General features: G+C 37.9%; 1 protein-coding gene across 2 annotated transcripts in view; it reads left to right on the top strand.

Moving 5' to 3' along the window:
• Positions 1–23,499, top strand: part of lrba (LPS responsive beige-like anchor protein) — a 208,705-nt gene that overhangs the window by 40,140 nt on the left and 145,066 nt on the right. For both annotated transcript variants that reach the window (XM_046843284.1, XM_046843283.1), the window contains 9 exons: positions 7,323–8,387; positions 9,217–9,392; positions 9,479–9,632; positions 10,842–11,022; positions 12,730–12,845; positions 13,301–13,408; positions 14,869–15,004; positions 15,141–15,471; positions 23,432–23,499. The exon at positions 23,432–23,499 is cut by the window's right edge and continues 105 nt beyond it. In XM_046843284.1, the coding sequence (XP_046699240.1) occupies positions 7,323–8,387; positions 9,217–9,392; positions 9,479–9,632; positions 10,842–11,022; positions 12,730–12,845; positions 13,301–13,408; positions 14,869–15,004; positions 15,141–15,471; positions 23,432–23,499 (2,335 nt within the window). The remainder of the gene's footprint in view (positions 1–7,322; positions 8,388–9,216; positions 9,393–9,478; positions 9,633–10,841; positions 11,023–12,729; positions 12,846–13,300; positions 13,409–14,868; positions 15,005–15,140; positions 15,472–23,431) is intronic.

Here is a 23,499-nt window from a genome sequence, read left to right on the forward strand (position 1 = left end):
TTATCTATCTACAATAGTTTTGTTACAGTCAGTAGTGTGAGGAGGCCTAAAGTGCAGTAGGTGTTCACAGTAGGATTGGGTTCAGAGCTGTATAGCAGGAGATCTTCCACTCCAACCTATGTCAAACATTTCTTCATGGATCTGGCTTTGTGCATGGTCATGCTAGAACAGGTTTGTGTCTATTAGTAATTTAATGCTCAACATCCAAAGACAAACTGTAATTGTTTATCTTAAACTTTGTGGTAACAGTTTGGGGAAGAACCACATATGACTGGAAAAGTCAGATGTCCCAGTACATTAATCCTTACAGTGTACTATACCTTATATATAATCATACAGCTTTGTTGTAGATTTACATTGACATTAAGAAAAAAAGGGGACGCGAGTATAGAATAGAGAGTAAGTCATTTATGCCGCCACCCAGTAGCATTTTAACTGCGTAGACAATCTTTTTCTTTTCTTTTTATATTTAATTCAGAATTATTATTATTTCACTTTCACTTCTTTTCATTTTCCCAAAGTGATCTCTGCTTCATTCCGAAACAAATATCAGACAAAGACCCAATTCGTGGTTTAGAATTGAAAACACAGGAGACATTTGTCTGTAAATAAGACACTGTTTATGTCAGATTTTATCATAAATGTATCCATAAATTGGGATCAGTGTTTGCATGAGAATGCAGTAGTGTGTGTGTGTGTGTGTGTGTGTGTGTGTGTGTGTGTGTGTGTGTGTGTGTGTGTGTGTGTGTGATGCTCCTTGACCTAAAAATTCTGGGTTTATGTCTCGCACATTAGCACACCATCTCTCTTTTTTTATTAAAATGTTATTAAAAATGGTGCGTAACTGCATATAACTACATTCGTGCTTATGTGTATGCATGTGTGGAAGAGAAAAATACAATTAAGAATTGTAAATTAGATGTTTTTCTACTCTTGCTCTTTCTCTCACACACATATACACACTCGTCCTCTTTTGTTTTTGTCTTTTTTTTTGGTCAAACAAGTTTTAATTAGAATAAAATAATGAAAATGATATAAAAATAACATCACAGACGACATCCGTGCTTTATATGTTCGATCTCTCCTTTGTGCATGAGCGGAGTGTTTGATTGCTTTTCTCTCTATAATTGCAAAAAGATTAATGTTGCCTGCGTTCACACACTGTGTGTGTGTGTGTCTGTGATACATGCATCTGCTATAAGAAGAAAAAAAAAAGAGCAAAAGAAACTCAATTGCAATTTTATTGTGCGGTGTGATAGATTTCCTGCCAAGTCGGGAGCAGGAGAGCTGTTTGTCACTGTAACACTCCTGCTTGCAGCTGCGGGGGTGTGGGTTCATGTGTGTGTATGTGTGTATAAGAGTGGGAATGTGTGAGTTTTTGAAATGTGCACACATTGTGTATATGTATTTCAGACTGGGGTGTTTGTATGTACATACAGTAATTGTGTGTGTGTGTGTGTGTGTGTAGTCTGCAAAAAATATTGAAAAAAATGACCTTTGGCGTTATTTCACTTTTAATTATTTATTTATTAAAACAATTCTATATATAATTGTTTGCCTGTGAAACAATTATTGTTTTCAAAATAATCATTTTAAAAATAGTTTTCTCTATTATATTCTATATTAAATTCGATTATATATAGAATTTTTTTGAAAACAGAATTGTTACACATTTTGTCAGCATTTCAAGCTGCTTCTGCTTCATCCAAGAAACAAACAAATAAACTTTGATTTAACAATAAAAATTAAAAATCAATTTTTTTAATGTAATTCATCCTAAAATTTGTGGTGTTAAAAATGTAATTCAAAAAGTTAAAACAAAAACATGACCTGATTCTTTATTCCTTTCATATTTATACAGTTTTTAAAATTTTTTATTTCTCTTTATTACAGATATAATGTTAGAGAAACTAATATCATATTATTTTTATAATTCAAATGAATAAATAATTTTATATATATATATATATATATATATATATAATATTAGAATGATAATATTTATAATATTATAAAGGTTTTCAAATAATGAACTTCATTACATGGTCTGCTATTATCATTTATTAGGGTCAAATATTAATCAAACATTTTTTTTCCCTCTCAAGTCTGTTTTTGTTGCTCTACAAGGGATTTTAAAATTTTTCAAGGGAATTTGTGTCCATAGTTTCTCTGTTTACAGATAAAGGCTTTCTGTTGTGATAACATTTTTAGAGATCGGTATTTTTGTAATCGCACGAAGCTGGAAATAAATCATCATTTGAGATTTTATAATGGTGTCTTACCGCAGCATCCACTGCAGTGGTTATTTCTCTAGCATGCAGCTCTTGTTTTCTTCAGAATACCGGATTATCAGATTCTTCCGGATTGAGCGATGTAATGAGTATTGTAATTACGTTACGTTTCACAGTGCATGTGCGCAGACTGGAGCATATTGTCTGAAAATACAAAACGCTGCGTCTGCAGACGCCATTGATTTTCGCAATGGCCTTCAGCTAATCCAATTACGCCGTGCACCGTTTCACTTTAGTTCTGCGGCCACTCGCTTACACATCGATCTAACCAAGATTCCAAGCTCACTTCAGATGCATAAAACTGTGTATGTCACTGTACACTACAAAAGTATATAGCTGTAACCAAACCGTGTGTACCATCACATATAGATAGCTATACTATATAAACAAAAGTGGTGGAACATATAATTGGTATGTGGTTTTTGAACCTCTCATTCGACATATAATTAGGCAAATAGTTCCATTTACTGTTATAATAACTTCCACTTTTCTGTGAAGATTTAACATTATAAGTAATGATAATAATTCAAGTATTGTGTTGTAGAGTGGAGTCGTTCCTCAGACTCACAGTAAAACCTCTGAATGGCGTGATTATGCAGCAGTCTAAATTAGATTACACACTAATAAGGTAAATGGCATGCTTTCTGCTCTACATCACTCGTTTTCTTTCCCATCATGCCTCTGAAGGTGATTTGCATTACGGAGTCTGATCTAAAGGCTGAGCGTAAAATCCAGATTATTTCTGGATTTTATTGCTTAGTTTGCTGTGTGTGTGTGTGTGTGTGTGTGTGTGTGTGTGTGTGTGTGTGTGTGTATATATATATATATATATATATATATATATATATAATGTATATTTATATATTATATGTAAGCACATACACAGTATAGACACATGTACAGGTAGTCCCTGTACATATGAAATTTTATTACACAATTTATTACGTATTTCAGAGGAGTGTCATGGGGTATAACGGTAGAAGAATGCTGAGGATGGAGCCACCAGGGAGGAAGAAAAGAGGTTTATGGATGTGGTGAGAGAAGACATGCAGGTAGTTGGTTTGAAAGATGCAGATGTAGAGGACAGAGTAGTATGGAGACGAATGATCCGCTGTAGTGACCCCTAAAGGGAGCAGCTAAAAGAAGAAGAAGAAGAATTTTGTTAGGCATTTGATATTCGATATGGTTTATTTACAATTATCTTGTTAACATGGACATTAAAAGTTTATTTTGCTCAAAGTTTATTAATTTGATGTAATTGATTTGGACTAGAAGTGTCCACATACATATTTTATTAGCAAAATTTTTCTGAACAGGGCTTCCGGTAATCCTTTTTACCTGTGGAACATAGTTAAAATCAGAGTTCCCTCAGGACCGTATTAAGTGGCGGACCGCAAGTTTGTTTAGTCTACGCCTCGCACTTAGGGCGCATTTTTCATTATTATTATTAAACTCGAAATCATATGCAACAATGAAAGGGGTATAAAATAAAAGAGAGTTAGCGCAGTGTCACTGTGGATACTCACTCCGTACCGGAAATGCGATTTGTTTTGTGCATGCATGAAAACACTAAAGAATCCATAGTGCTAGCATTAGCCGCTAACCAGGAATCGGCTAATGCTAGCGATTTGGATTATTCAGTGTTTTAAGAATTTTAGCTTTAAGAATTTCTTTTAAAAGGAGAAAATCCTGACAATTCCACATATCGAGGGAGTGAAAGAATGAAGGATGGAGGGAATGAACACATTTGTTAAATTATGCTGAAATAAGTGGAACAGTAAAGTAAATAATATCTTTAGAAAATTAAATAGTAAATGTAAAACACACACATACACACACACTCACACTATTACCCAATGTAAACTTTTAAATGTTTAAATTTATTCAATTTTATTTAATCAATTCGTGCCAATTTAATCAATTATTTAATCTATATAATAAAAAAGTGTACTGCATTAATTTAAATGTATTAAATTTTATGAATTTATAAAATATTATAAAATATAATTTAATGTCATTCAACCAAGCAGGCATTTTATTTAAATGATTTTTTTTAAAATGTAATGTTATTCACAAATGTTTATAATAATAATAAAGTGCGACAAGCTATTTTTTGTTTTGCATTTCCTCCCTCTAACTGTACCAAATTTGAACCCAACCATGACTTATATTTTATGACTTTTATTTTTTTTGCGATTTGTTTAAATAAAATTTTGCAGACATTAGATACAAATTTCATTCATTTCATTTGGTATTATTTGGATAAGAAATTGTTTGGCAAATTGTGTGTTGTGGTGCATATTGTAGAATTGAATTTTTTTTCTAAAACTCAATATTCTGGTCACACCGCCAGTTTGAGTCAAATAAACGTTTCAGAACGGTTTATTACGTTTATTGATAACGATTTTGTCGTCATTGTTGTGAAAAATCTTCCACACGTATTTAGACAAAAATAAAGGAATAATTTAAAAAAGCTCCACATCATTGCTTGCAAGTCTAAATGTTAAATGTCAAATTAGGCGTAAACTAATGGGCGTGCTAACGTGGTGATTTGCGGTGTAAAGGGCATCCGTGAACTGAGACACACACGCACACCTACAGTATGGATTACCAATCACGGGCGAAAGAAGATTAACGACCTGCCTGCTAGCACGCTAATTTAGCACAATAACCGCAAATTAATTACAAATAATCAGGGGCTTTCTGCTAAATGCAAATGTCTGTCCGTGTGTGTGTGTGTGTGTGTGTGTGTGTGTGTGTTTCTCTTTCTCCCAGCGGTGTGTTTGACTTTCTGTCTGTGTTTTGTGATAAATGGAGGGTTGTAAATTAGATGGGCTTTGCCAAAGCGTCTGCTGCTAATTGGTGCCTGAGCGCGAATCGACTCCTTTTTTTCTCCTCCCTTTTATTTTGCCATGTGATTGTTCATAGAGACATTTCCGCAATAGGTTACACTCATTTGTCACATAGAAACCACCCCACCGTGGTGCTCTTTTGCGCCGCTCCCGGGTGCATTTCTGCGGTAACACCAGCGTTTATCGAGCTGCTTCTGTTTGTTTGCATGGTTCTTCCTCACACTTCTATTTCTCCTACTTTTATTCCTTTTTTTTTATTCCTCCACTTCCTGACATAATACTGTTTATGGACTGTGTTGGTCATTCTAGCAGAGCTGCCTCACACTTTGTTCTTTAGACTTGTTAAGGCCAGGAATGGTTTCTATCTAAATACAATGACTGAACTTTGGGGGACTTTGCCTGACTGTGATGATGTCGTCATCTCATTTGCAGCAGCCAACCAATCACTTTGCTTAAACTCACGCGCCGTTTTGCTTTTGCTCGTTTGCATAAATAAGACTCTCATGCGTCTTTAATACATACACATAATAACTTCTGTGTAGGAAGCCCCTTTCTTTTCTTTTCATCTCGTTTCCTTTGTGTATATCTGTTCATTTTTACCTTTGTTCCTTCCATTATTTCTCTTCTTAATTTTTTTTTATTAGTTTGCTGTTCATTTCCTTCATTCTTTTTTCTAAATTTATCTGTCTTCATTCAAGTTTTCCTTCCTTTGTTCACTTTCTGGTAACATGACGTGTTGGTGGAATGAGGAAGATGAGAAAAGTAGCCCGGAGTACAAGAAGATGCGGCTGCAGGTGAAGAGGGATGTGGCGAAAGCCAAGGAAAATGCATATGAGCGTGAGAAATTTGACACTAAAAAGGAGAAAACAATCTTTGTACCGATTGGCCCGAGGGACCGAGCTGGGAAGGATGTGCTGCAAGTTAGAGCAAAAAAGGATGGAGATGGAATTGTGTTGACCAGTGAGGAGAGTGTGTTGAGAAGATGGAGGAAGTATTTTGAGCAGCTGATGAATGAGGAAAATGAGGGAGCGAGAAGGTTGGATGGTGTGGAAATGGTGAAGCAGGAAATGGATAGTATTAGTAAGGAGGAAGTGAGAGCAGTAATTAAGAGTTCAAAGTCAGTAGGACCAGATGACATACCAGTAAAAGCATGAAGATGTTTAGGAGAGATGGCAGTCTCTCCTAAACTAGATTGTTTAACAAGATTTTGGAAGGTGTGAGGATGCCTGAGGAATGGAGAAGGAGTGTGCTGGTACTGATCTTTAAGCATAAGGGAGATGTGCAGACCTGCAGTAACTACAGGGGAATAAAGTTGATCAGTCACACCATGAAGTTATGGGAAATAGTAATGGAAGCCAGGCTGAGAGAAGAGGTGACCATCTGTGAGCAACAGTATGGTTTCATGCTGAGGAAGAGGAGTCTCCATGGACTATGATGTTTGCGGATGATATTGTGATTTGTGATGAGAGTAGGGGGCAGGTTGAGAAGAGCCTGGAGAGGTGGAGGTACGTGATGGAGCGAAGGGAAATGAAAGTCAGTAGGAGTAAGACAGAGTACATGTGTGTGAATGAGAGGGAGGGCAGTGGAGTGGTGAAGTGGGTGGAGAAGAGTGGCAGGAGGGATTTGTGATTGAAGGGTATCTGCGAGAGTGAAAGGGAAAGGAGGTGGAAATGCAGGTAGCAGAGCTGAAGATGCTAAGATTTTCATTGGGAGTGACGAAGCTGGACAGGATTAGCAAAGAGTTTATTAGAGGGACAGCGCATGTAAGACGTTTTGGGAACAAAGTGAGAGAGGCCCGATTGAGATGGTTTGGACATGTGCAGAGGAGAGACATTTGGTACATCGGTAGGAGCATGCTAAGGGTGGAGCCACCAGGAAGGAGGAAAATAGGAAGACTAAGGAGGAGGTTTATGGGTGTGGTGAGAGAAGACATGCAGGTAGTTGGTTTGAAAGAGGCAGATGTAGAGGACAGAGTTGTGTGGAGATGGGTGAGCCGCTGTGGCGACCCCTAATGTGAGCAGCCGAAAGAAGGAGAAGTTGCATATTTTTGAAAGGATATACTTATTATAGCACCATGGTTCCTGATCAAACTGTATCCACACTGATATTCTGTGTTGGTGATTTTGTTGTTTTTATTTTTAACTATTGATGTTAATGGAAGGTCTGTTTTTCTTTGCAGGTCACCTTCGAGCAGCACAAAGAGAGCTTATCCCGTGTTTTCCACGAATACCAGCGGATGTGTTCCGATGGCGACAATGAGATCAGAACCGTTTCCGGGTCGAGCAGGAACAGTGAACTTCCTGCAGAGCCTGCAGACCCTACAGCTGAACCTCCATCCACCATTATCGAGCTAAAGGTGAAGGAGCAGGTCTGTGGAGAACATGATGAACGCATAGAAAGGGCTCAAGTCACCGTTTCAAACATTTTAGCCAGAGCTGAGGAAGAGGACACAAAGGAGGAGGAAGCAAAAGATGAATCCTCAATTCAGAAGACACAGGATAAAGGTGAACCTGAAACAAAGAAGCATGAGGAGAACAACCTGGAAGTTTCTGAAGGAAAGGATACCGAAGAAGAAGCTTTAAAGGAAAAGACAGAAGCTGATAAAGAGATTGAAGACAAGAGTGAAGCAGGGGATTTTAAAAGCACCAAAGCAAGCAGCCAAATGTTAGAAGCTGATCATGAAGCCAGTGCACAGAAGATCTCGTATGAAGATGATGATACACTGGGAATCACGGATGAAATGAAAAAGAAAGATGATGTAGTCCAAGGAGACAGTGAAGAGAAAGAACAGAAAGAGGGGAAGATATCTGAGATAACTGAAGAGGTCCTCAAGATAGGGGAGAGCCCCAGTGGGGAAGAGATTCTAGACATTGAGGTGCAGGCCACTGTGGAGGCGAGTCCCAGCACAGAGATGGTCCAAAGTGCAGAGCAAGTTCCTAGTGTCCAGGGAAGTCCTAGTGAGGAGACGAGCTCCAGTGTGGAGAAGAGCCCCAGCACGCAGGAGGATACTACTATTAAGGAGACCCCTAGTGTGGAGATGAGCCCTAAGATGGAGGAGGGCCCGAGTACTCAAGGAGTCCACAGTGCAGATATAAGCCCCAGCACACAGGAGGGTATTAGTGTCCCAGAGAGCCCCAGTGCAGAAGCAGGCTTCAAGCCTAAAGATGTTAAAATCGCCAGACTGGACGTCTCCAGTGTAGCGATAGACACAGAAAGACTGGAGCTGAAAAACACCTCAGCTACTGTAAGTCTGTTTGTAATATCACATTAAAGATGGTTAATGTAATGTATTTGTCCAGTTTATTTCAGGTACATTTTATATTCAGCTAGTTTAGTGCTAATTGTAATAGCTGTGCTAATCCTGCTTGTGCTAAAATAACATTATTCAATACTAATGTTCAACTTACAGCCAGTGGTTAAAAAAAACTAACAAAAAAACAGGTTGTGTTTCTTGCACAAAGACAGTGATAGTTCTAGAACAGGGACAGTTGTGAGTCTACCACTGGGACAGTACTATCTCTAGAATATTTGCAGTTGTGGGTCTACCACAGGGATAGTTTTGGCTCTAGAACATATGCAGTTGTGGCTCTAACACAGGGACTGTTGTAGTTCCAGCACAGGGAGGGTTGGCCCTAGAACAAATTAAGTAATGGTTCTAGGACAGGCACAGGGACAGTTCTGGCTCTAGAACATATGCAGAAGTGGGTCTAGCACAAAGACAGTTGTGGGTCTAGCACAGGGACAGTTGTAGGTAGAGAACATATGCAGTTGTGGTTTTATTACAGGGACAGTTTTGGGTTTACCACAGGGACAGTTCTGGCTCTAGAACATATGCAGTAGTGGTTCTAGCACAGGGACAGCTGTGGGTCGAGAACATATGCAGTTGTGGTTCTATTACAGAGACAGTTGCATGCCTACTAGAGGAACAATTTTGAGCCTGGACCATATGCAATAGTGGTTCTAGCAAAGGGACAGTTGTAGTTCTAGAAAAATGGCTGTTGACAATTGTGGCTTTGTTAATATTTATCATTTTAGATATTGTTTATTAATAGAAATCAAATGTATTTCTGCAGGATGCAGGCCAAGGCCAAGCGGCCACTGGGTCTTCTGCGCAGAATCGAGACAGTTCCCCGTCCTCCCCTCGCTCCAGCATGTTCCGTATCCCAGAATTTAAGTGGTCTCACATGCACCAGCGCCTGCTGACTGACCTGCTCTTCTCCATCGAGACGGATGTGCAGATGTGGAGGAGGTAAGTTGCGGGAGTTGTGGGAATATGGATGCAGTTTTGATTGTTGTGCCTTGGTGATGTCTGTATGTGTGTTTGTTTATTTACAGCCACTCTACTAAGACTGTGATGGACTTTGTGAACAGCAGTGAGAACGTAGTGTTTGTGCACAACACGGTGCATCTGATCTCTCAGGTGGTGGATAATCTAATCATGGCTTCTGGAGGAATCCTGCCTCTGCTTTCTGCGGCCACTTCATCCACGGTTAGTGTGTGTGTGTGTGTGTGTGTGTGTGTGTGTGTGTGTGTGTGTGTGTGTTATTTAGTTGTAGTGGTAGTAGTCTCTTGCTTTCTGAGATATCAACAGTGTTTTATTCCAGTCACATTCTCTGTGTAGAAGTGACATGTCGACCCATTATGGTGATAGTGATAGTGATAGTGGTAATGGTAGTGATGAACATGGTGATAATGGTTATGGTAATGATGAACTTGATGATTGTGGAGTGGTGCTGATCAACATTATGACAATGATGGTATTGATGATGGGTGATAGTGGCGGTGATAATAATGATGGTTATGGTGGTGGTGATAGTGCTGTTGGTAAACATGATGATGATGCTGATAGTGATGGTCATGATTATGATAGTGGCGGTAGTGATAATGATAATATCAGTGATAGTGTAATGTGGTGGTGAACATAGTGATGGTCATGATTATGATGGTCGGGTTGATAATGGTGATAGTAATGATGGTGGTAGTGGTGGTGGTGTTCATAATTATGATGGTGGTGGTGGTGATGATGATGGTGGTCATGACTATGATGATGGTGGTGGTGAATATAATAGCGATAGTAATGATGGTGGTAGTGGTGGTATACATGGTGGTGTTAATAATTATGATGGTGGTGGTGATGATAATGATGTGATGGTGATGATGATGGTGGTCATGACTATGATGGTGGTGGTGGTGAATATAATAGTGATAATGATGGTGGTGGTGATAATGGAGATAATAATGATGATTGTGATTATGATGATGGTGGTGAACATGATTAGGGTGGTGGTGATAATAATGCTTTTGGTGATGATGATAGTGGTGGTCATGATTATAATGTGGTGAAGATAATAGTGATGATGATGGTGTTAATCGGTGACCATGATGATGATGGTGGAGATGATTATGATTGTAGCAATGATATAAATTGGTGATTAATAATGACCATGATGGTAATGGTTGTGACCATGATGGTAATGGTGGTGGTTATGATTACGGTGGTGGTGGTTGTGGTGACAATAATAGTGATTTTAATGATAGTGGTGGTATCAATGGTGGTGCTGATGGGGTTATGATGGTGGCGCTGATGCTTAAGGTGGTGATGGTGGTGGTGAACATGGTGATGATGGGGTGGTGATAATACTGGTGGTTAGTAATGTTAATAATAATGTTGGCGATGATGCTCTGTGTTTGTTTCCAGCATCAGTTGGAGGCGATTGACGCATCTCAGGGTCTTGAAGTGGAAACATCTCTGACCTTCCTGCAGCGTCTCATCTCTCTAGTGGACGTCCTCGTCTTGTCTAGCTCACTGAACTTCACAGAGATTGAGGCGGAGAAAAACATGACATCGGGAGGAGTGCTGAGACAGTGCTTACGCCTCGGTAAACGCCCTGAATTTTAAGATAATCCGCAGCTTGTTGTTAGTTAGTTTTCAAATGTGAAGCCTTGAATTTTCCAAGCGGCGAGTTATCGGGGGTTTACTGTATATCATTGCTGCACATATACTTTGCCTTAATTCACCACAAACCTTGTTCTTGCAAATTAAGTAGATTTTTTACTTACTGCGTTACAGCAGGATCGAGGGTTTTGTTTCCCAAACTAGCCCAAAAAAAAACCCAGAATAGGCATACTCATTTTTTGCGTAATTGGCAACCCCGGGAGGAAAAATGCAACCTTTCCCCCCGGTGTGTTAGTAATTTATTAATAAAATACTCTGTGTGTATAAAATGACACTGTAATCTCTTTTCTCAGTATCTTGTAGTACCGAGCACCATTACGAGTGTTCCGAAAATGGAAATCGGGAACGCTAGAGACCTCCTCTTTTCCTTTTTATGTTCTCCGCTGTGTTTATTTCCCCCTCGTTCCTTCGGATACAAGGTTTTTTCCCGACGATGTTATTATAACATAAAACTCGCTCTAACATACTGTAACATAAAAATGACCTCCGTTATTAGTTTGTTCTTTTCTTAATGGCTGCTTTGTTGCCTGAGGCAGCCATTTTGTGTGCTGTGTGTATATATGGGTGTGTGTGCGTGTGTGCGTGTTTGTATCTCGCTACAATTTCAGGGTTGTAACAGAGCACAAGGTTTTCGGATTGCTTCCATTATTCATTTGCCTTATGCGTGTGTATATACACACACACACACACACACACACACACACACACACACACACACACACTTGCCTATGTCTTTCTTTTACCATTTCGTAAAAAAATTGTATACTATGTTAAGCACTCTAAAATGACAGACACACACACACACACACACACACACACACACACACACACACACACACACACACACACACACAGCAGGCTGGGAGTAATGGATGATGTTGTTCTAATACACTTCAGAGGAAAAAGACACACTCGCCGCATTTTAATGATGGATCTTATGCCCTGTTTAAGTGCACTGCTGTGTGTGTGTGTGTGTGTGAGACTGAAAGCACACTAATAAGTTTTTAATCTGATGCATTGCATGCCATTTAGACCCAGCTGTGAATATATGCGGCTGTGTGTGTGTGTGTGTGTGTGTGTGTGTGTGTGTGTGTGTGTGTGTGTGTGTGTGTGTGTGTTTTGTTCTTGCCATTATAGCAGCAGATGAATTGTTGTTGTTGCCCTGAAATCTGATTACACACCAAGAAACTTTATCAAATATTCATCACACACACACACACACACAAGCATAAGACTTTAGTTCTATTTGACCACAGCTAATAGGGTGAGAGACACATACACAATAAGTGTGTAGAGCTATATGTGTTATTATTTATTATTATTATTATTTATAGTAATACCCATATATTTTTCTCCTCTCTCTCCTGTTTCTCTCTTCTCTCTTTTTCTCTTCTCGTTTTTTCTGTTTCTCCTCTCTCTTCCTCTCTTTCGCCCTCTCCTTCTCCTCTCTCCCCTCGCTCTTTTTTCCTTTATTTATCCTTTCTTTCCTCTTCTCCGTTCTCTTTCTCTCTCTCTCTCTCTCTCTCTCTCTCTCTCTCTCTCTCTCTCTCTCTCTCTCTCTCTCTCTCTCTCTCTCTCTCTCTCTCTCTCTCTCTCTCTCTCTCTCTCTCTCTCTCTCTCTCTCTCTCAGTGTGCACTATGGCTGTAAGGAGTTGTTTAGAGTGTCAGCATCACTCTCTGTCACTCTCTGGAATGGAGAAAACACAGCAAAGCCTTCTGGGAAATGCCATGTTTATTCCAGCACAGGCAAGTATCTCTCACACACACACACACACACACACACACACACACACACACACACACACACACACACAAATTGTACCTTTGTCTTTTCCCGTCTACGTTTGTGCTGATTACAGTTAGCGTGCTAACTTTAGTCTGATCGTTACATTACACCATTTTATTTTGATTTTTGAGGTTCCAGTAAAAAAAAAAAAGTGTTTCTTTCCAGAAAGTGGTGTCTGTGAAACCCTCAGCTCATCTATAATTCATTTTGCTGAGTTAACACACACACTCACACTCACACACACACACACACACACACACACACACACACACACACACACACATACATACTCACTCACACACCCCACTCAACTTAATGTATGGACAAGACAAAGGAATCTATGTGACAGCTTTATGTTTTTTAAGTCATTTTGTCAGCACTTGGCCTTTACTGTGAGTGTGTGTGTGCTATGCAGAGTCCTGTTGACATGCTAACAGGAGGGATGTCTCCTGTCCGAGATTTGGAGCGGCTGCTGCAGGACATGGACATCAACCGTCTCCGAGCCATCGTGTTCAGAGACATTGTAAAGTTCCACTTTTACTGATTTCGATTCAGTCGGATTTTGATCTTAGTCAAAATTAAGAAATCAAGTTTGAGTTACAATTGCTCAAAAACCAAATTCGATTCAGATTCCTAGTTTAGGGCCAGTTATAGAATCTTCAGGAAATCATTGTACAGTGGTCCCCCGTAAATTGGTTATGTTCTAAGTGCCCCCCCAAGACCCCCCCCCCCCCTCCCTTGTGTTTTTAAATAAAATTTTAATTAGTGAATATAAAATTTGTTAGAAAAACAGAGTTTAAAATTTTATTCCTAATGTTCCTGAACATTAGGTCCCACTGCGGATTCCCACAAATTTCAAGATAATCCGCAATATGCTGTTAGGTTCCAAATGAGAACCTTCAAATTTCTTAAACCGCAAACCACAAATTACTGGGTGTTCACTGTATACAATTTTTTCCCCCTCAGTCAAAAAATTTACTTAAAAATCTGTTTCAGATTCAGATTCTGTTTTAGTCACGAGTTAGACTCTGAGGTAGACTAAGACTAGAACCAATATCAATCAGAGTCAGAATCAGAATCAGTTTTAAAATCCGATTCACATTTCTAGTAGTATAAGTCAGACAGAATCAGATTTAAAAACATGAGAATCTGCTTTTTTAAACCAAAGATTTCAGAGTATTAATAACCTTCCACATAAGAGGTACTATCATAAGACCAGGATTAGAATCAGATCAATTTTCACAATAGGATTCAAATAATTCAAAGCAAATTTCTGAATTTGTTACAGTTCCAGCAGTATCCGAGTCGGATTTGGAAATTAGTTTTGAGGATTTGATCATTACACTACAACATTACAATATATCAGTCTCTGGTTATAAATGAATTTCTGTATATGAATTAGTCTCTAAATGTAAATTATCCTTTGGATATGAAGAAGTCCCTATATATATATATCACAATCACAATTCAGTATATGAATTGATGACTGGATGTGAATTAGTTTCTGGATGTGAATTGGTCTCTGGATACGAATTAGTCTGGATACAAATTAGTCTCTGTATGTTAATTACTCTCTGGATACAAATTAATCTCTGAGTATGAAGTGGTCTCCGGATAGGAATTAGTCTCTGGATGCGATTAAGTCTCTGGATCTACATTAGTCTGTGGATGTCAGTTAGTGCCTGGATACAAATTAGTTTCTGAATACACATTTTTCTCTGAATATGTATTAGTCTCTAGATATGAATTTGTCCCTGGATTTGAATTAGTCTCTGTATATGAATTCGTTCCAGACCCAGACCTGGAATTAGAGTTTAATTCAGGTTAAACTCAAAACAGATCCGTAATCAGATTCCAAGTCATTCAAATCAGACTTTGAATAGGATTAAGAACCATGAATAAGAATGTAATGGGAAAAAAATAAGTACAAAAATACAAATATACTAAGATGGGCATTGTGTGTGTGCGTGTGTGTGTGTCTAGGAGGACAGTAAGCAGGCTCAGTTTTTGGCTCTGGCTGTTGTTTATTTCATCTCCGTTCTCATGGTGTCCAAATACCGAGACATTCTGGAGCCCCACAACGACAAGAGAGTCAACACACACACTGCTCAAAGCGCAGGTAATGTGCAACAAACATACATACACAAGGCTATTATACATGTTATTCATAAATAAAAATGAACAACCTTGTGTGTGTGTGTGTGTGTGTGTGTGTGTGTGTGTGTGTGTGTGTGTGTGTGTGTGTGTGTGTATAGAGAGCATCAGTTCCGACCAGGAAAATTCTTCCCCACTCCAACGCTGTGACTCCGCACCAGCAAATGAGCACTCACCTGGTGCTCCAAGCAATGCTGAATCCCGTTCGGCTCCGGACGCCATCTCTGAGGCCCTCTCCACACTGTCATCAGAGGTCAAAGGTCACGAGGACACAGAAAAGGATAAAAAGGGAAAGAGCGTAAAGGTGAAGGACATTTTGCGGAGCCTCGTAAGCTCCGCCCCTGCAGATGATGTCATCGTGGACGCAAGTCTTTTACCACCAGCGTTTTTGGGGAAGCCAGAACTCCACTCTCAGTTTAGTTCATTTGACAGGTCAGTAGCCAATCAGGCAACAGCTTCATGATAAATAATACAAATATAAATAGTAACCAGTCTGAGGGGTCAGAAACCAATCAAATGACAGGTCTGGTACATTTACACCATACAGCAACAGCTGAGGTCGTTAGCAAGATTAAAGTGCATCAATTGAGGATTCATTAGACAACATTTACTTGTATATACATGCATATATATTTATATCATATATGAATATTCAAATATTACACACAATAGTGTTTTACTGCTGCTTAGTGTCTTATAAGTGACATAGCAAAACATTTTTTATATTAAAATTTATATTATCTTTACATTTCTGTTGCATTCTGTGCGCATTGGGGGGGAAAAAAAACTTTTGCATTTAAGTTGCTTCATGTTTACAGTCTCTTTACTTATATATGTACACTACCTTACCCCTGAAGTTAGTGTTTAAAATTTCTTTACATCAGCTTTACAGCATTTTACATTACCTTTACTATATCTTTTACAATTTATTTACATTACCTTTACAGCACATTTACATTATGTTTACAGTTTCTTTACATTACTTTTACAGCGAATTTACATTATTTTTTACACTTTCTTTCCATTAGTTTTACAGCGAATTTACATTATCTTTACAGTTTCTTTACATTACTTTTACAGCATGTTTACATTATTGTTGCAATTTCTTTCCATTGCCACCTACAGTACCTTCACATTATCTTTTCAATTTATTCGCAGTATCTTTACAGCACTGATACATTATCTTTGCATTATCTTAACAATTTATTTACATAATCTTGACAGCAGTTTTTCATTAACTTTTCATTATCTAAAGATAGATACTTTATTCATCCCAATGGGAAATTTACGGCTTCCGGCAGTATTTACAAACATAGGCAATAAGGCATGCAATAAATACTACAAAATACAAAATACTAAAATGTAAAGGCACGTTAAAGAAAAGAGTCTGTGCAAGTTAAGTGTCTTTGTTTTATTAAATCCGGTGCGGCTCAAAGCATTTTGGAGAGTTATGTGCAAATCAGAGTGTTAATGTGCATAGTGTACAGTGTGTAGTGCAGTTCAGAACGGCTAAAAAAGTTCAGAACAGTGTGGAGAGTCGCACGGCATGGGGGAAGAACGACTTCCTCAGTCTGTCAGTGGAGCAGGACAGTGTACTTGTTGTTAGCATAGCAGCGTACAGTTTTTACTGGAACAACAACATCCATACAGAAGTTGATGTCAGTAGTATAGTCAACAACATCCTCAGTGTCCCCACTGTGCGACCGCTGCAATACATCGCAGTCTGTATTACCTCAGAGTACTTACAGTACTTTTACAGTATCTTTACATTATCTTAAAAAAAATTCATATTACCTTTACAGCAGTTTTACATTACCGTTAGCTTTTCACAATTTATTTACATTACCTTTAAATCAACATTATATTTGTAGTATTGCTTTATAGTATATATTATAGTATTATAGGAAAGTATTATATATTACCGTTTTCATTTTTTACACAATTTTTACAGTGCACAATTTTGCATCACCTTACATTCTCTTTACCTCATTTTTACATTTTCTTTATATCACCTTTACATTCACTTTACATCAACTTTACATTCACTTTACATCACTTTTACATTCACTTTACATTCCCCTTTCCTTCGCTCTACATCACCTTTACATTTCCTTTACATCACCTTAACATTTCTTTTCGTCATCTTTACATTTACTTTATATTACCTTTACATTTCTTTCCATCACCTTTACATTTAATATACATCACTTAAAAGTTTTTTTTTTACATCGCTTCAAATTCACTTTATATTTTATCGCACCTCTTGAGATGATTTCCAGTACAAAGAACTTAATTTTTTGTGTGTAGTGTGTAGTCATTTTGAAGTTTTGAGTTTGATTCATCTTTGAGCTGTTAGATGGCGCACACACACACACACACACACACACACACACACACACACACACACACACACACACTCTCACACTCCTTTACTACATGACTGTCTGTACTCTTGAGACTTGCATGTCTGTTTAAATTTGAACACAGATAACATGCATACACACACACGCGCGCACACGCACACATAACTGTTTATGGTGAGCTGTCTGGTTCAAGGTGTGTGTGTGTGTGTGTGTGTGTGTGTGTGTGTGTCTGGTTTGCATTTGCAACATTGTCTCTGCGTGTGTCAGACAGACAGAAGGAGACTGGGATTGAGAAGAAGAGAGACATACAGATAGTGTATTAGTGTGTGTGTGTGTGTGTGTGTGTGTGTGTGTGTGTGTGTGTGTGTGTGTGTGCATTGCCATGGCTACAGGACACCGTTGCTTTAATCGGTTTTTATGATGTATCACGATATTCAACACACACGATATTGTCATCATAGACACTTAATAATCCTGTCAGTGTTCCATTTGGGAGAAGTCGACCTACTTGGGGGACATTTCTCATGAGACGAAGTCTGTATCATGCTCAAGGCAACATAAAAACATCTGTCTCATAAAAGTGTCTTTATTTTGGACAGATGTCTTTGTGATAGTATTGTCAAAGGAGATTCAATGTGAGGTGATGGTCACGATGTAGAAATGTAATATCGACACACTCATAACACACTCTTAGTGAGGAATGATGGAATGTGTCTGTGGTAGGAATCTGTGTTTTTTATCTGTGGAATGCTCTGTCAGGAGCTGCTCATATCTGTTTGTGGATTATTGTGGCTCCTGAAGGCCGAGTTGCTGGAGATCATACACTCACAGCCCTAAATTCGATCCGCCTTAATTGAATGCTGCGTTTCAAATCATGTTGTTCTAGAATCTTCCTAGTGCACAAGGGAACATCAGAATTAGGAATTGCCAGTAGGGTACTTAGAGTCAAGGGAACTAGGGCCTGAGGAACATGGCTAACTAGGAAGGGGATTAGGGTATAGGGTAAATAGGGTAAAACAACTATGATCTAGGGAACGATGATCAAGGGAACTACTAAGTATTGCTAGATAGATATGAAGGTAAAAAGGTTGTGAAAAGCAAAATAAATCTAAAATTAAAGACTGGTACTAGGGAACTAGGGAACGGGTCAACTCTTTGTGCATTGAGGACAAGGATGAGTGTACCTAGGAAATCTGCTAGGAGGATCCAGCCGGATCTGAGACAAAACATGAAAGCAATGGAAAGGAAACACACACTCATCCAAAGTGGAAATTAGGATTTGTGCCAATGGAACTAGGAAACATGGAGACGACTACCAAAGAAGCTAGAAACAAGGGAACAAGGGTCAAGGGAACAAGCGACCTAGGATTTTTTTTTTTTCCGTGAATTTAAGCTGTATCTTAATGTCATGCCCCAAATCCCCCCAAAAAAGTCTGTATGCTAATTAGTAGTTTACCCTACTATATAAAATAACTTTTCATCTGTCATAAACAAGGCATATTTTTTTTTTTACTGTCACTGAATCAGAAGATGCACTCTGTGTGTGTGTGTGTGTGTGTGTGTGTGTGTGTGTGTGTGTGTGTGTGTGTGTGTGTGTGTGTGTGTGGGAATGGTAGTGGGCTTGTAGTGGGATTTACGAGCTCTATGTCTGGAAAAAGCAGGATCTCTCCGATAATCCACTCCTAAGGTCAGAGGTGAAGTAGACGTGAGATTTATTTGCTATTTTCCTCCACTGATTCCTCAGTGTGTGTTTGTGTGTGTGTGTGTGTGTGTGTGTGTGTGTGTATGTTTGTGTGTGTGTGTGTGTGTGTGTGTGTGTGTGTGTGTGTGTGTGTATGACCTCCCACTCCTGTTTTGACGCAGTGTCTGCAAATATTTGCTGATGGGAACCAGAGCCAGTAAACAATGTCACTGTAACGCAGCCAGAAAAAAAAGTAATTTACTGTTGGGATGAAATATATGACGGGAAAAGAAAGGTTTTGAAAATGCGACAAGGAAGCGAGAGAGAGAGAGAGAGAGAAACAGAGAGAGAGAGAGAGAGGAGAAGATGGGGTTTATAGTTTTATACGGATTCACGAGAGGCGATGAGGTCATACTGACAGTGTCATCTAAACAATGCACTGATATATGAGTGAGTGTGTGTGTGTCCCCTTTAATACCTATTTGAGAAAAATAGGTTTGTCAAGCAAACATTTTAACACGTAAACGTTAAAAAAGAACATATTTATATACAACTCAACGAATGTGTTGATATCAAAATCTATATTTTTTACATTTTGAATACAAATATTTTAATCATAGCTTTATAATAGTAATAGATTTACATATTTAAAAAAATCGCATTAAGTAATTAATTAATTAATAAATATAAAAAAGTATATAATTTTTCTATGTAGAATAAATATTACAGGAAATTTCATGTTCAGTGAATGTATATTTAAATTAGCTAAATATTAACCAAAAATGTGCAAAAAAGAAATTTCTTATAATCTAATGCTAAAAATAAAAAAAAGGATTCTAGATTAAAAATAAATATTTTTGAAGTCTTTACTAAATAAAATTAATATAGTGTATAATATAATTTTCAAATAAAAAATAAGGATATTTGAAGGCAATATCTTTATATTGCCATGTTGCACTTATAATAACCTCCGCTCTTCTAGGAAGATGTTTCACTAGATTTTGGAGTGTGATTGTGGGGATTTGTGCTCATTCAGACACAAGGGTGTTTGTAAAGTCAGGTACTGATGTAGGTGATGTGAGGAGGCCTGGGGTGCAGTCAGCGTTCACATTCATCCCAAAGGTGTTCAATAGGGTTTATAGCTTAACAGCAGGCCACTCAAGATCTTCCACTCCATCACCTGTAAAGCATATCTTCATGTTTTGGTCACCTAGTTGAAGTTGAAGTAAATGGGGGAAAAAAGTCAGGTGTTCCAATACGTTTGTCCATATAGTGTACATATATAAAAATGTGTGTTTTGTATGTTTAAGGAAATATTTTTAAAATATCATTAAATCAGGTTATAAAAGATTAGTAGCTTAGTGGTTAATGTAAGTGTAATAATGGTGAGGTTGGATGGATTGTGGGTGGGGCATCAGAGTAACACCCCGTTATAGATCCATTCTTCCTCATGTGAGTTTTTACTCCAGATAATCTGTTGACATACGAAATAACGCATTAAATCTGTTCTCGCTCCCAAACACACAGACACTTACACTTCCCCTTGATCTCAGACTGAGGTTACAGGAAGCATGTTGTACAGGGTGTGTGGTGTGTGTTGGTGTTGGTTAAAGCCTCTGAATAATTCAGCAGGCTGCTGTTATTAATCGACAGCCGAGCACAGAGTGGCGGCTAAGTGTAGCTAATGGTGCGCTGAATAATTTAACACCGCCAACAGATGGACGCAGACTTCACCTCCACCGACAAATCACCGCTGCCTCGACCTACTTATTAATCTAATATTTATTATTTTAAAGCTTCACTGTTATCTTTTGTTCTTTACGGCTGCTACACAATTTCGATCCTTCTTACATTGTTATATTAAAGCTATTTTTTATTATATATTGTATGTTACATTTTTTGGGCGTAAGTTCATGTTCCAGATAAAAACATTTTTTTGATGATGAAAAATATGAGATATTCCAATTTAAATTGATTGCAACCCACGATATGTGCCGGCTTTAGGCCACACCCCCTCAACAAGGAATAGTTGTGTTTAAACTGAGCTGGGTTTTTTTGTCTTTTTGTAAAAGGACATTGGGATTTTTGCATTGTGACACTGATGAGCCTGAATTATTATTAATATTAATAATAATTTTTTTTTTACAAAATATAAATTCATAAATAATTGAGTGAAGTTTGACAGTATATTCTGTATATATAAAATCACAGAAACGATTTTTTTTTTACAATTTGAAGCTGAGAAACTGAAGGAGTCATATGTAAATTTCAGATACTTCCCAACTTCTTCATACATTCCTACATTATATGTACAAAAAGAATTGGGACACCTGACTTTTCATATGCGGTTCTTCCCCAAACTGTTACTACAGAGTTGGTGGCACAAAATTGTACATGATGTCTTTGGATGCGGTAGCAATAAATATTCCCTTTTAAAACTAAAAGACCCCCAAAACCTGTTCCAGCATGACGATGCTCCTGTGCACAAAGTGAGCTTCTTGAAGATTTGCTTTACATGAGTTTGAGTGGAAGATGTTGAGTGGCCTGCTATAGAGCTCTCACCCTCAACCCTTTTGAACACCATTGGGTTGAATGGGAGTGCTGACTGCAGCCCAAGCCTCCTCATACATACACTCCAAAAATCATGTGGAACATCTTCCCAGAAGTAAAAGGTTGATTATAATAGCAAATGCGAACGACATGTAGAATATGATGTTCAAAAAGCCAGACAAATCTTATGGTCAGGTGTCCAAAACTTTTGCGTACATACTGGACAGTTATATATAAGTAATCTTAGATCAGAATCTTATATCTTCTGATTTTTTATATATATATATATATATATATATATATATATATATATATATATATATATATATATATATATATATATATATATATATATATATATATACACACACACACACACACACACACACACACACACACACACACACACACACACAAACAAACACACACTATATTAATAAAGGTTTGCGGACTCCTGGTCATAAGGTCATAAGTATGCTATAAGCTCTTATTCCATCACCAGCTACTTTTTTTAAACCGGAGGCTATAAAATTTCACTGCTTGTTAGCGATGTTAGCTTGATCCGAAGAAGCAAACTTCCGACACTCTTTGTGTCTCCGCTCTGTGGCATAAATCACAAAATCAATATTATAATAATCATATCATTTTGGAATAATGCACAAAGTCACAACGCACCCAAATGAGCTTTGTTCTTTCTCCAATGCTAAACCATAAGATTTCTGCTTGTTAGCGATGTTAGCTTAAACTGAAGAAGCAAACTTCAGACACACTCGACATGTCTTTTGGCCCAATTCCATTTGGCTGAAGACACTGTGTTTCATTCCTGGCTGAACTTCTGCTTTAAAGCACATTTAATGCAGCGCTGATTCAGCTTCTGTTTGAAGCCTACTTTCACTTTATTCTTTGTTCTTTCTTACGTTTTTTTTTTTTTTTTAAATAAAATGAGAACCATCCCCCGCAGTGTGTGAGCCGACTTTAACTCCTCCATCCCGTACTAGGTTTTATCTTAAATCTCTGCAGACTCCTTCATGATGGCCTCCTTGTCTGACGGGGAAAAAAACCCCTGCAATCTCTCTCTCAGACTGTGATGGTGATTAAACAGAGCCCTACACACACACACACACACACACACACACACACACACACACACACACACACACACACACGCTGTCAGCACCGATAAAGAGGACACGGACCTTTTGGAAAAGGCCAGAGCTCTCTCAAGACCTGAGATAGAGAGACACACACACACACACACACACACACACACACACACACACACAAAACATGCAGACTGAAACAGTCATTTTGGAATATTCCTAAAACTAAACTCTTAGTACTTTGTAGTGTGTGTGTGATATTTTGTTGTATATAAGGTTGCTTTGACAATAAATTAATATCTACAATAATGATGGCGGATGAGGAGATATTAACACTTGAAAGGAAGAGAAAAAGAAAAAAAAATGAAGAATTGTAAAATAAACACGGGGTAAAAGTAACCATAAAAAAAGAAAAGGTGAGACACAAAGTGAAACAGCAAAAAATAAATCAAGAATAAGAAAAATATTATTATTATTATTATTATTATTATTATTGTTATTTTTTAATTAAACAAGGAATAAAATGTTAAAAGAAATACGGTAAGAAAATAAATACAATTAAGTCGCCAAGAATAAATTATAATCTGTTCTTTTGTTTTTCAAAAAATTCGGCAAGATAAAAAAGGTGCCAAGAATACATTTGAATCTTTTTTCAATATTATTATTTTTTTTTATATCGTATTGATTTTCTTTTTCAGGAGCGTTGTTGTGGCATCAAAGAAAATGGGCGGCGCTTCTGGAACAGGCCACACCTCTTCCTCCTCCT

The sequence above is a fragment of the Silurus meridionalis genome, chromosome 28, assembly GCF_014805685.1.
Source record: "Silurus meridionalis isolate SWU-2019-XX chromosome 28, ASM1480568v1, whole genome shotgun sequence".
NCBI classification, from domain to species: domain Eukaryota; kingdom Metazoa; phylum Chordata; class Actinopteri; order Siluriformes; family Siluridae; genus Silurus; species Silurus meridionalis.